General features: G+C 45.6%; 1 protein-coding gene across 1 annotated transcript in view; it reads left to right on the forward strand.

The window, feature by feature from the left end:
• Positions 1 to 14,531, forward strand: part of LOC138521314 (leucine-rich repeat-containing protein 37A-like) — a 1,201,733-nt gene that overhangs the window by 171,198 nt on the left and 1,016,004 nt on the right. Inside the window, exon 3 of the mRNA XM_069634057.1 lies at positions 8,920 to 8,991. Coding sequence (XP_069490158.1) covers positions 8,920 to 8,991 — 72 coding nt within the window. The remainder of the gene's footprint in view (positions 1 to 8,919; positions 8,992 to 14,531) is intronic.

Genomic DNA, 14,531 nt, shown 5'->3' on the forward strand with positions numbered 1-14,531 from the left:
AGGACTGGCTCTGAACTCCTCCCTGTTAGGCCTTCCAACCCTTGCTGAGAGGGGTTCCCATCCCCTCTTGACAAGGGTAGGGTACTGGCTTTGTCACAATGATGAGATCTTTTGCTCCCCATGCCCCTGATAGTCAAACAAGTGCATCTTTCTGTGCTTTTGACCTCTTTGTTCCAATCAGATCTTGTTTTGTTGGTTAAAGTATGAGCCTCCTCTGAACATGTTAATCCTTGCCATGACAAAAGTATTTAGGACAATAATTGGGCCTCATTACCTGTTTGGCGGTAATTTGATGGTAAATCTGCCAAATTGCCACCAAAATCAATTGCGTTACCGTCATATTGTTCCTGTGGACTTACAACAGGATTACGAGTCGTGGCAAGGCAGTGTTGAGCCCCTTTTCTGGTGTCCATAGGACGCCATGGGGATTTTGGCAGAATTACCACCAGTGGTGATTCTGCTGCAGTAATTCTGCTCATTTTTGGCTATGAAGTTGAGGTTCTACCCCCAGCATTGTGCTGAAGGTAAATCCTCTACTTTAAGGTAAAACTCAGAATTCGGCTGTGTGTTAAAATTAGCACTAATATTGTTACTGCCAAAAAAGTAGCTCTAACGGAATTACCACCACTTTTTTACCTCATTGCCAAACTCATAATGAGGCCTGATATCCTTACCCTTGCACCAGCCCTAACTGCTCTAGTTAACAGTTCTGCAGAAACTCATGTCTTGCTTCATTCCTTGAAGAGAACCTGCATCTCCCCCATTATTCAAAAAAGCCAATGATGATCCTAACATCCCAGTGCACTATTGTCTGATTGCTAATCCTTCCTTGGTTGGCAAACGCATCGTTCAGGTAGCTTCACCACAAAAAGCTTGGGTTCAGTGAGACCACAACCTTCTACATAATAATTAATTTGGCTTCAGGCCCATGAGGGGGTATGGAATCTGCGTTGCTTTTCAAATTCTGAGGTGGCTACATGCCACATCAAGGATCTAGCAGCAGCATTTGATACGTCAATCATTCCACCCTCCTTAGCAGTCTCAAGACCGCCTTTGGAATATCTGATTCTTCCCTTGAGCCTATCTCATCCTTCTTGGAGACAGGGAGATTCAGGTCAAGACAGGTCCTTTACTCTCAAAACACATCAATCAGTTTTATGGTGCCACTTAAGGCTTGGCTCTTCAACAGGTATCTTAAACCTCTTGCAGATCTCATCAAGCTGCCACCTTTCAAACCTTTGTGGAGGCTATACAAATTGCCTTCCATCTCAGTGTACCCACAGAAGAACTGCATCAGGTCCCAGACTGTTTGGTCTGTATCCAGGCCTCTGCCTGTATCGTATGAAGACCAAAATCATCTGCTTTGGCAACTCAATTTCCCTTTCTCTCCCTTTTGTCTGGCATCCATCCATTGAGGCTCCACAAATCCTCTCTTCCGCAGCAAAGAACCTGGGTGTAGTTTTTGATAATCTTCTGATGTTTGTACCACAGAACCGTAGGCTTGATAAGAAATATCAACCTCCGCTCCATTTCCTAAAATGTATCCTCCCTTGCCTGAACATGACTGAAAGAATGCAGGTACTGTGTGTACTGCTATGATTCTCTGGTTCTTTGACTAGCGCAGTAGACTCCTGTTGCTCGTCTCACAAATTACATTCAACAACTTCAAATTATACAGAACTAAGAAGCCGGGTTTATTCTTGCCCTTAATCCATGGGACCTCCCTATGTCTGTACATCTTTCTTTGCATTGGCTCCCTTTTGGAGCAACATTTAAAACTCAACCTCTTTCCAATTTTAAAATGCATTAATATGCCACAAGGTGCAAAAAAATTCTTAAACACATATTTCAAATGAATTGTGTCCTCCCATGTATTCCTCATCTTTGATACTCAAGTCTGCTTGCAGCTTCCGTCGGAATTTTCTTTATAGTATCGGGCGCCATGCAACATGTAGTCATGGCCCTCGACGGCCTCCGTCTTGTCCTCGGCCGTAACGCAGACGCTGGTATAAGTAGCACGTGTGGTGACCGTTACTCAGTTCCGTTTTTCCGCATGCTGGCAAGCTTCGAACGGTTCTTTGTCTCAGCGAATACTAACTGTGTTTCTTCTATCAAGGTCGAAAGAAGTTTACACCGAAGACAGGATTCAAGCGGTGCTCCAATTGTCGAGCGAAAATATCCATAACGGACCTGCACCTCCAGTTCCGGAAGCACCTCAAGACCTTCCTCTCTTCATCTGCCTTTGCTCCCCCTCTCCCCTGCTGATCTGTTCTCTCTTGGCACTGTGCACCTGGCCACCCTCTGTCCTTCGGGCCAGGTACCTGCTCACCCTGCCACCCTCCTGCACTGCCTCTGTTTGTTGTGCCTGGTGGTGGACCAAAGAGTTGATGACTACGGCTCATTTTAGCTAATGATGGTGAAGGCCTTGAGAGAGAGGAAGGGGAAACTCGTGGCAGGTAGGCCCCTTCGAAATCCCCTTCTGTTACCCCCTCAAAAAGGTGGTCTTCGGATGACTCCAGGGATATTTCCCCAGAGAAAAAGCGCTCAAAACACCAAAAGCGCTCATGGTATAGGTCTCAACACTTGTCGTCATCCTCTCTTAAAAAATCATAGAATTGATGCCATAGATCGCTGTCGTCTTCATCCTCCTCTCCTGACAGAAGAGTCACTTCCCTGAGTAAGTCGGCAGGACCCGCTGACTGGGAAAGATTTCGAGAAAAAATGTTGGAGGACTTTCAAAAGGCAGCTCTGAGTGCCCCTCCAAAAGAGTCTTTACAAACCTTCTCGGCCCACCGCGTCTGACAAGACCAGCAGGGCACCTGTTGAGTCCACTTCTCGTGTGCCAGAGAACCCGGGAGGTAAGCCTCTGCGACATGTGTTGAAGGAGTCTTATTCAATACTCAGGCAGAAGTCAAAATCTTCCTCCTCGATGCCTGAGAAGATAAATGTACCTGGGCCCTAGAAGCCCACATTGAAAAATCTGTCGAAGCCTGTGAAGCTGTCGACGCCATCAATGCTGTTAATGTCTTCGGTGCTGTCAGCGCCATCAGCGCCTTCAAAGATTTCAAAACCTTTAGCCGAGGTATCAAGGTCTTATAATCCTTTGCCCAAATCTGACTTTTTCAGGACCATGGGATACATTTTTGAGGAGGGAGGATCAAGATGTGCCTTTTGGCTATGAATATGGTACCCCTTATGCACCTGAAGAGCTGGTTTCTGAAGAATCCAGAATGAAAAATCTGGTTGAGACATTAACAGAGACAAGTGGATTAGACACTTCACCTGACACTAACTTTGCCAATCCAGATGTGCAAGGTAATTTTGACCCTTCTTACAGGTCAGTGATGAGTAAAGTTACTGCGTACCTAGGATGGGGAAAACAAATAACCATAATCGATTATCTCACTGACATCCTTGACAGTGGACCCCCAGGGGAGCCAACATTGCCCTTTCATACTGCACTGAGGACAAGAGTATTAGAGAACTGGCTCAAGCCAGACCCACACCTGCAGTGAATAAGAATTTCACAAAAGAATATAGGGCTACCTCTATTGAAACTGAATTTGTAACTAGGCACCCAACACCAGAGAGTCTGGTGGTGCAGGAAGCAGCTTTGTTCTCAAAGGCTACAGCCTATCCATCTATCTCACCAGATAGGGATGACAAAAGAATTGATACCTTGGGTAAAAGGGGTTTCAGTGCAGGAAGTGTGGTCCTCAAATTGATGAATGTAACTTGGGCCCTGCCCAAGTATACCCACACGTTGTGGGATATTATTGCTTTAGCCGTGGAACACATCACTGAGGGCGAGGAGAGAGAAGGCTTTTTGAATCTGTGTAAGATGGCAAGGATGCCATGTGCCAGTCTCTACAATCCGGTTTAGACTCGCCAGATTCAGTCAGCAGAGCAATGGCAGCCAGCAAAGTCACCAGAAGATTTGCATGGCTTAGAAAGTCAGGCTTTGCACTGGACGTTCACGCTCGCTTGATGGATGTGCCATTTGGTGGTTTCCAGTTTTTGGGGTCAAACGCTGATGAGAGCTTGGAAAAGCTAAAAGCTTCCAAAGCTGCAGCGAAGTTGCTAGGAGCGGCAATTCGTCAGTCAAACCAAAACCAAGGGTACTCCCAGGGATGGAGAGGTCTGCCCTTTCGTTTTTACTCATCCACCACAAGGGGAAGGGGAAAATATTCACAGAGGGGCCAAAGGAGAGCTCCCTATGGTTCCAGAGGCCGAGGAGGTAAAGCTTCCCTCTCAGCCTCGTCTGCTTTGCCCTCAGCTGCAGCAGCACCTTCAAAACCACTCTGAATCCTTTGCCCACAAGACTGTGGTGGGAGGCAGGCTGTCTCTGCATCTGGAGAGTTGGCGAGGCATAAACTCAGATGCTTGGGCACTGCAGACAGTGGCCCAAAGCTACTGCCTCCCGTTTTTGTCAAGGCCCCTAGATTGTCCGCCGAGAGGCCACTCTGGATCCGATCCGGATCCGCTCCTATTATAGGAGATATGTTCCCTGTTGGAGAATGGTGTGATAGGGTTAGTATCTGCAGCAGAGAGGGATCAGGGTTGGTACTCTCATTACTTTCTAATCCCCAAGAAGGATGGAGGAGTGCGACCCATCTTGGAGTTGAGACTCTTGAACAAGTTCCTCAGGAAGGACAAGTTCAAGATGGTAACTCTTTCGCAGATCCTTCAGGCCTTTTGACTCCAGGATTGGTTGGTGCCATTGGACCTTCAGGATGCTTACTTTCATGTACCAATTCATCACAAGCACAGAAAGTACCTGAGGTTCACGGTTGCAGTTCTTATTATCAGTTTTGGGTTCTGCCATTCGGGCTCACCTCTTCCTGAGGGTCTTCAACAAGCTTATGGCAGTGGTGGCAGCAAGTCTAAGGAGGGAGGGGATTCACATCTAACCCTACCTGGACGACTGGTTGATCAGAGCTTGTTCTCCAAAACAGGCATAGAGTCACCTCAGTCGGACTTGCCACTTCCTGCACGGGCTGGGCTTCTCCGTGAACTTCAAGAAGCTTCAATTTATTGGAGTGGTCCTGTATTCATCCTCGGGAAAAGCATCGCCTCCCGAGTTGAGGGCTCATCATCTTTCGCAGATGGTCCAAAAATGTCAGAGTGCCCAACAACTTCTGGCCTTCGACTTTCTAAGGTTGCTCGGCCTCACGGCAGCCTGCATTTTCCTGGTGCCAGAAGCCCTTCTGAGAAGGAGATCCATCCAGTGGACTCTCAGATCCCAGTGGTCTCAGTTCTCTGGCAGAATGGAAGAACTTCTTCAGGTCCGGAACAAGGTTACTCAGGATCTCCTGTGGTGGGCCGCCCGAGAGAATATGATGAAAGGAGAACCCTTTTGGCAACCATGGCCAGAGATGACAATTGTGACCGATTCCACCCTCACAGGGTGGCGAGCCCACATGAATGAACTTTCAGTCAACGGTCACTAGTCTCTGTCAGACTTCACATCAACCTTTTAGAGCTGAGAGCAATCAGACTAGCGTTGATGGCTTTTCTGCCCTCGGTATGGGAGAAGAATATCCTGATAATGACAGACAATACTGTGGCCATGTGCTACCTCCACAAGAGAGGGGGTGAAGGGTCACTACCTCTGTGCAGAGAGGCAATGCACCTCAGGATTTGGGCACTGAGAGAAGGAATCTCTCTACTGGCTGGATAAAAAAAACACGGCAGCGGACGCTCTTACCAGGCAGAGCTCGATCTCCCTCGAGTGGGAGTTGGCTCAGGAAGTCCTTCTGTAGATCTTCGCCCTTCGGGGAACCAACCCCTCAAGTGGGTCTGTTCGCAACCAATGTCAACAGGAAGTGCAACCTGTTCTGCTCCAGAGAATTTCTTCAAAAAGGAGCTCTAGGGGACATGTTTGTGATGGTCTGGGAAATTCCACTTCAGTGCATGTTTCCGCCAGTCACTGTCATTCCTCATGTCATCAGGAGGTTGAGGAAGTTCGGGAAATCCATGATCCTCATTGCTCCGGATTGGGCCAGGAGAACATGGTACCTGGACCTTCTATAGATGGCCATCTGCCTTCCAATAAGTCTTCCCCAAAGAGAGGACTCTCCTTCTTCATCCAGAAATCAGTACTCAGAATCTTCATGCCTGGTTTCTGAAAGGGTATGATAAAAAGATGGGGACCTGATGGAGGTGTTGCTTTCGGCCAGAAGACCAGAATCGAAATCTCTGTACTGCTGCTGTTGGAACAAATTTCACAGCTGATGCAGGGGAAAGCATTTTGATCCTTTCACATATAATACCTCTACTGTATTGTCTTTTTGCTCCATCCAGCCCATCTAGGGCTCGAAGTGCCCATAGTAAAAGGATACCTGGCGGTGCTTTCTATTTTCAAGTGTTAGCCAGATGAAGGCTCCTATTTCAAGTCCCCTATTGTAATCAATTTCTTGAAGGGATTGACAATCCTTTTTCCCCGGTTCCTTTTATTGTACCGGTTTGGGATCAAATAGGTAAGCCTTTCGAGCTTCTGCATTCTGCCCTCTTAGAATGCTGACTCTTAAAACTCTCTTCTTGACGGCTATACCATCAGCTCGCAGGGTGAGTGAGCTGCAGGCTCTTTCCGCCAAACCACCTTTTACAACCTTCTTTAAAGACAAGGTGGTATTCAGAGTGCGTCCATCATTTTTCCAAAGGTGGTATCTGAATTCCACCTAACACAACAAAATAGTGTTACCTATCTGCTATCCATCACCTCACCTTCTAAAGAGGAGGAGAGATTGCACAATTTAGACCCAAGAATAGCTTTAACTTTTTACATTTCAAGAATGCCAAAAGTCAGGCAGGATGACCAACTTTTTATAGGCTGCTCAGGCCATAAATTAGGGTTAGCTATCACTAAACAAACTATTTCACATTAGATAGTTTTGTGCATTTCAGCATGCTATTCACTAGCCGGCAAGGACCTGCCTGTTGGCTTAAGGGCTCATTCCATAGCCGCTAAGATATCACAGTGAGTAGAGCGCTCGCTTTGACATTTGTGCGTGAGCCTGCCGATGCAGGTTTGAATCCCAGCAGGGCCAAACTCAGCCTTTCATCCTCCCGAGGTCGATAAATGAGCACCACACACGGTGGGTAATAATAAGCATTGCTAAGATGCCTGAGGGTTTGTAGCGCTATATAAATGTGAATTATTATTATTATTATTCCACCCAACGAGTGGCTACTTCTTCGGCGCTTGATATCACGGCCGAGGACAAGACAGAGGCCGTCGAGTACCATGATACTATTAAAAACATTACGAAGCAAGCTGCAAGCAGACTTGAGTATCAAAGATGAGGGATACGTGGGAGGAACATCCAGACAAAAGAATTTGTGTTTTATTACAAATTACCAATTATTTTCTAACAATTTCATATATACATGGGCAACATAGGGTATTGGATTTTTTGTACATCTTAATACATCTATTTTCTTTAGCAACACAAAACATACATTAACTACAGTTCTACTTTTCTTTCTGTTATTAGAAACAAATAATTTACAATTCATTCACTCCCATTTAGGGCCTAAAACACTTAACTTTATCAAATGAACGCAACAAAATTCATTGTGATCTCTTTCGTGTTGTAAAACGTGTCATGTGCTAATAACTAGCACTGATCACTTCCTGGTTCCTATTTATATACCCACCATGTTTCATTCCTCATAACTTTAATAAATACGGGAACTTCATCAGGGGAAGAGACCACTACAGGAGTAAAAATGTCTGGGGTCCATTATTTCTCAGTCATAACACGTTATTATATTTATCGCCTTACCCTTCATGAAGATTATTTACTAACTATGCCCTCTTTTCATACATGTATTCTCCAATTCGATTATCACATGTTCTTTTGTATTTCCAATTTCTCTTCCCTTCACTCGCGCGTGTATGACCTCTTAGAGCACGTTTCTTGCTTTTCAGCATTTAGAGGTGCAGACTGAGTTCCCTTCAATGGAACGTGATGTCTAATCCAGTAAAATTACCATCGCCATTATTGTGCTCAGCGTCAGTTGTTATTTTTATTCCTTCAAACAAATGGTTTGTGCTCAGCGCTACTCCCTTCCCTCGAGTTACTGTATCGTTTCTCGTCCTGTGCTGACGCTCCCTTTTGGAGCATGCATTACTTTCCAATGAGACTGCCTCATTCACAGAGCCTAATTGATCATGGGGAAACTACCTCAGACAGAAGGTAAGGCAATGCACGCACTCTATGCTGCTAAGATCGGCGGGTACAAGGGCAACGGGTTGGCTGCCTTTAGGAAAAAAGCTGGGTGCCAGAATTCCTGATGCAGCTGGAGGATCACTGGGAATGAACTACCGATAATCATCAGAGTTGCCTAGAGCCATCTGCATTTTCTCACCAGGCTGAAAGCATTTCTCTTCAGGAAATCGTGTTGACTAGACTCATATCTCCCCCTTGATATGTGGAACTGACTGGCTACTTGACTACTTGACATCCTCTCAAACCCCTCTCGACTACGTAAGTGGCACTTACTCCTGAACTGTTATATGCGGTTAGTTTCCTGTTTTGCACTTCCTCTGCCCCTTATTATTATGTTGCTCGTTTTGCTCCCATCCTTGCAGTTTACTGATCCCAATGGTTTCAAAGCCTGTGAAAGATCAGCTGTCTTTGTGCCCTTCCTTTTGTTTTGGATGCGCTGCAAAGCCACTGTGCTTGCGGTTCGCAATTTACAGAACGCCAATAAATAAATAACCAATGTCTTTATAATGGAAATATAGGTGCTGGTTTAACTTGACAAGTGATAATGTGTGCTGTAAATGGACATTTTTTTCAAAGGGCTATTTTTGAGCTGTGCATTATATATCCAATTGTGCTAAGTGCCTATTAATTCAGAACGTACATTAACATTTGTGGGCCCAAATAATCCTTTATTTTTTCATTGCAGAATTTTGAAGCAAAACAATCTTCAACAGCTAACTAAGGATTCGTTTGAAGGCTTGCTCCTACTGAAGCATCTGTAAGTTTCTATATGCCTTTACAATAATATTTCTGAAACCTTTCCCACCAGATAACTCTGTATGTTTTGCCGCGTATGTGGTTGTAGAAGTCAAAGGATTTGGTTGAACGTTTTACCTCGGAAGGTGTACATTTCAGAATATTCTGCAGAAAGCTTGAAGAACTTTCTCCAGCTCACAAATATCCATGATGTATTAAACAAAGTGGCACTCAGAAGTCCACTGCTTGAGCCAAATCGTTTTAACTGTGGGCCAGCTTTTTTTTAAAAACTGCAAACAATGGGCCTCATTACACGGAAGGCGGTGAGCCATGGCGCTATTAGCGCCATGGCTCATGCCGGTAAAATACCGGCACCGCCTTGGCGGAAAGGGGATTTACCGCCCCATTCCAAGGTTGGAGGGGCGGTAAATCCCCCTTCCGCCATTGCCCTTCCCCATTCCCATTTCTGCCCCATAGGGCTCTATGGGAATGGGGAAGGCGCTAATTACGGCACCGCAATTTTGCGGTGCCGTAATTAGCTCCGAGGTCCCTTAGCGGGTTGGTTTTTAACGCCTGCAAAAAGCAGACGTTAAAGCACCAACCCGCTAAGGGACCTCGTAGTAAGGCGGTAATGGTTAACGGTCACCGTTACCATTAACGGTGGCCGTTAACCATTACCGCCTTCCGTGTAATGAGGCCCAATGACTCCAAGAATTTTCAAGACCTAACCCTCTAATACAATCTAAATACATCAAACACCAAATACTCTACTCTCCACTATGGGCTTCACAACATATTAATCTCTTAAATATGCAGCATAAGATCAAAGGTTGAAGAATCTCACAATTTTGCTTCCCAAGCAAACCCTCAGCCCATAAGACATGTGCTAATCTTGGTCCTTTTTCCTGCCGGCCATTAAGCATATCAGTCATTCTCAACGCCTAAACTGCCCTGCTGTTCCTTCTGGAATTTTCAGCGCTTTTGACACGGTTGCTCTTGTGATTTTTCTGGTATGACCAAGACTGCTCCAGTGTGTCAGGCCTGACATGTTTGAATTCCTTTTTGTCCAACCACCCTGAGTAGGTCAAGCTCAACCCCTTTTCCTCTTCTAGCCATACCCTTTTTTAAATTGTTTTTTTTAATTTATTTCTTTATTATCCAAATCGAATGCAAAAAAAACAGTGACAGGACAGTGGTATCAACTTTTACAGTGCAGAGGAGACAGCACTGTAAAAGTTCTTAGGAATTCCCCTCTTCTGTTTCAAGAAAAACACAAGAGGGGAATTCTGAACATTGACAGATCATTAGATGATCAATTAATCGATTATATAATCACTTGCACCCAGTACTATCACTCACATGTTATTCCACGCCTCACCAAGGGGAAGTATCGTCCAATGTTTGGTTGAGGTTGGAGTCAAAGGATTTAGTTTAGTTTAGTTTATTCATTTATAATGCGCACCAGACCCAGGAGTATCAGGGCGCAGCAGTTACAGATAATGCAAAGCTTAGTTAACAGGTTACAAAGTTGGCAGTGCAATCAAACAGTATTGCAGACAGAGAGAAAAAGAAAACGCAATGGAATATGCATAGACAAATCATTACAATATAGACAAGATGCAGAGGCATGTTTTGTACAACTAGGATACAGAGGGGCACAGTCAGATATACAAGATGGGGTGCAGTGGTCCGAGAGTGTAATCCTGAGGGATAGATGTGTATGTGCAGACTTTAGATGTCGTTCGACTTCAGCCAGTGGTGTGGTAAGGAATTCCACAGTTGAGCAGCTTTGACATGGAAGCTGTTTCCACCAACCTCAGATAGCTTGAATCTAGGGATGGTGATGCAGTTGGAATTAATAAGTCTCGTGGGTCTATTGGAGGTTCTTCTTTGAAGCCTGCTCATGAGATAGCTAGGGGCAGCTTTGTTCAATGCCTTGTGTGTCAGGGAAGCCGTTTTTAATTGAATTTTATTAAGGGTAGAGAGCCAGTTGTTTTGGCGTCTTATCACTGATATTTGTGATCTTTTGGGCACTCCAAGGGCTGCTCTTAAGGCATTGTTTTGGAGGATTTGAATTTGTTTGATAGATTTGTTGGCCCCAATGTTCAATGCATTGCAATGGTCAAGCCTAGATAGGATCAAGGCTCTTGCCAAGGTGACGCAATTGTTATCTGAGAGAAAGGCTCTGCCAGTTCTGATCAACTTACATGTGTAGGCTGTGGCAGAGGCCATGGTGCTTACTTGTTTAGCTAGAGAGAGGGTGGAGTTAAGGTAGAAACCAAGCGATTGATTTGTTAATCAAATCGTTCTGATAAGAGCCCCACATATCTGTAGGTCTGGAAGGGATCCAGGCCAGGTTCCTGTAGGTCTCCTCTGCATCATAAAAGAAAGTAATGTCTTGCATCCACACTTGCAGCAAAGGAGGGGACTTTTCACCCACACTTAACAACACAGCGCTTAGCCAGCATGAGTAGCAACCCAACTAGGCACATAGAATATTTCGGTACTTCTTTCATGTGCCCCAACAATGCAATAATAGGAGACGCCTCTATAGGTTCACCCACTATTTTGTTAATCATTTGAAAGACCCCAGACCAGAAGTCAGATATTGGGTCACAGCTCCAAGCCAAGACAGGAATGTAGCTGGGTCAGTCACGCACCATTCACATGAAGATGAAGAATCGGGATATAATTTGTGTAGTTTCTCAGGGGTATAATAATCCTAATGCAGAAACATGAAATGTAAACATTTGAATCAGGTTTTGAAAAATACAAATTTTGTTTGTGCTCAACAATATTTCCACACCTTGGTCTATATAGGCTGTTGCAATGATCCCTCCCATACTCTGTGAGCTGTTTCTCAGCAATCTGTAACCCATTGCATAATTTTAGCATAGCGAGCGGATATCAAACGGCCTCCCCTGTCTGCACTAATAGTCTCATACAGTAGTTCAGTAGTTTGTGGCTGGTGGGGAATGAGCTAAAGATCTCTTTAAATGTGTTGCTCATCCTAAAATATTGGAAGATTTCCAACCCGGAGGAGCCCCCCAGCTCCCTAAATTTAGCCAGGGACCACGTGTTTTCAAACAGCAAACACAGTGTCACATTACCCACTGTTGCCTCGTAACACAGTGCACAACTAACTTTTCCTTACACACTGTAAAAACACATTTTGTGTATTTTTCCATCTGTGCATTCACGTGACCATTTGTATAGCACCATCATATCTACCTCTACGTTGCACTTCCTTCACTGTAATGACACTACCAACATTCGTAAATAGATGCTACACTCGAAACACGTTCCCGGCTAATTCCTTCCTTTTTTTCCTGTCTCATCTCAGGAAATCGAAACTTAACATACCTCTCCCTAAACAGAACACACGCTCATTGTAAAACAGCCTTGAGGGGGAAGCTTGTGTAGCTCCAAGATCATATATTGTGTAGAAGTCTAGCAAAAAAAGATACATAACTTGCACTGCAGTTCCTCTGTCCATGTGCCACAAAGGTACTCTGCAACCATCTCATACACCGTACAGTGCCATTTCACTGTCTCCCAATAGAAGTATGGAATTTGCCGAAATTATGTAAGTACACCTTTCCATCACATGTGTATTACGATTAACAGTTATTTACATGCTCCTCAGTATGCATATTTGCAAACTTGCTCTACCGCTCACTTTCTCTCTATACATTACACAGACCTTTGTGACGGCAGTAAAAAAACGCTGTCACACTGTCATGTCTCCACCATTCCCAGTAACTTGCAACTGTCATTGTACTTTCTTTTGCTTCTCGTACACTGAAGCACCTCACCTTCTACGCACTTGTACACTGCTAGATTCCCTGTTCTGCCCTTTGTATGCCCTTTCACACAATCACTACATCTACGTACCCTCAGTGTAGTATACGTTGTACCCGACAAAGGTGCACGCAGCGGTCAACCGGCACACAAATATGTACACTCACATTTCTTTCACGCGCTTCTTACCAAAGCAGCTACTCCATTCTCCAGCAATCCAAGGTAACCCCCATTAACAGGTCCAACTACACTCGCTACCACTGTCAACTTTTGAAAAAAAGCAACACATAAAAACATCATCTTGTCCTAACGGTTCCAACACCTTTTCTTCTGTGCACCCGTACAATCACTGTATTACCTACAAACCAGACACCAAGGCAGTGGGTTCCGATATGGCGCTACGCACTAACGCACACGTCATTGTTCCTCAGTTATTACTACATTATCCTTCTCGCAAAGTTGTGTCCTGTACGCTACAACTAATAGCCGCTACTTACATGTACTCTTATTCCTCTTTCCACTCAGATATGTTCCACCCTACTGCACATGCCACACCTTCCACATTCCAGAGATGGCTGGTGGACCAACCATTGGAAGATTACCATAAGCAATGTCTTTTCCATCGTTATTATCTGGGCCAACCACTATGGGTCGGTATGTCCACTTGCGGTTTCTGATATACGAACCAACCTGCAAACCTTCGTTCTATAAGCCATCCAAGAGGCACTGCATGCTACCTTGGCTACCTTTCAAAGACAATGGGCCTCATTACGAGAATCCCGCTAAAAACGGAGTCATTACCAGCATGGAGGAAGTAGCGGGTCCGTGCTCCCTTGACGCCGCTAATAGCGGCTGATTCCGAGTGCGCGAGCATGCGCGAACCCCCACGCCGGTAATGGCCATACCGCCATGCCGCTAAAGGCCCTCCAACCCCCCGGTAGCGGCATCACGGGACCTGCCGATACCGCCTCCGCCAAGGAGCAACCCCTTAATAACGACCTGGTAATAACATCATGGTAATACCGGGCTCGTAATACCGGACCCGGAAGTAACGTCATTGCGTCAGACAGGAAATGCTCCGGCGGCCATCATTTAAAACACAATCCATTGCCATCCTCCCAATCCGGCAGTGAAACAGAGGAGAGAGCAGTGCCAAACCACCCAGCATGTCGAAGGCTGCCTGCAAAACCACCCCCTGCCTGCGCAAGAAGCGCTTCTCCGATGAGGAGCTAAACATGCTGGCCGGCACCCTTGCAGCCAATGCAGAAGAGGTTTTTGCTAATAACCTCAAAAGGGAGGTCCAGCTGAGGAAGAAGGAAATTTGGGAGGAGGTTGCACGCAAGGTGTAAGAGGTCGGCACCACCCCCCGCACAGTCAAAGACTGTAAAAAAAGGTGGGACGACCTCCGTCTCAGGGTCTGGAACATCCTGGTCAGCAATCGCAGGGAGGCCATGGCCACAGGCGGGGGTGTCCACTCACCAGTGAAGCTGATGCGCTGGGAGGAAACCTGCAGCACGACAATCCGAATGGAGGGAATTGCAGGCTTCAGTGAAATGGAGACGGGTGCCGCAACATCTGGAGATGGAGGTGAGTGACCCTGCAAACCCCAGTAGGCCATACCATGACGTATTACAACTGATGTGAAAGTGAGCCAAGCCAAAGCATGGCCCATCATACACACATATACAGATCCATGTCGAGATGGAGGCCCATACCATGCCACAATGAAATGCATGCTGTGTGCCAATCCCATTACCAACA

This window comes from Ambystoma mexicanum, chromosome 13, assembly GCF_040938575.1.
Source record: "Ambystoma mexicanum isolate Mex_15411 chromosome 13, UKY_AmexF1_1, whole genome shotgun sequence".
Taxonomy (NCBI): Eukaryota; Metazoa; Chordata; class Amphibia; order Caudata; family Ambystomatidae; genus Ambystoma; species Ambystoma mexicanum.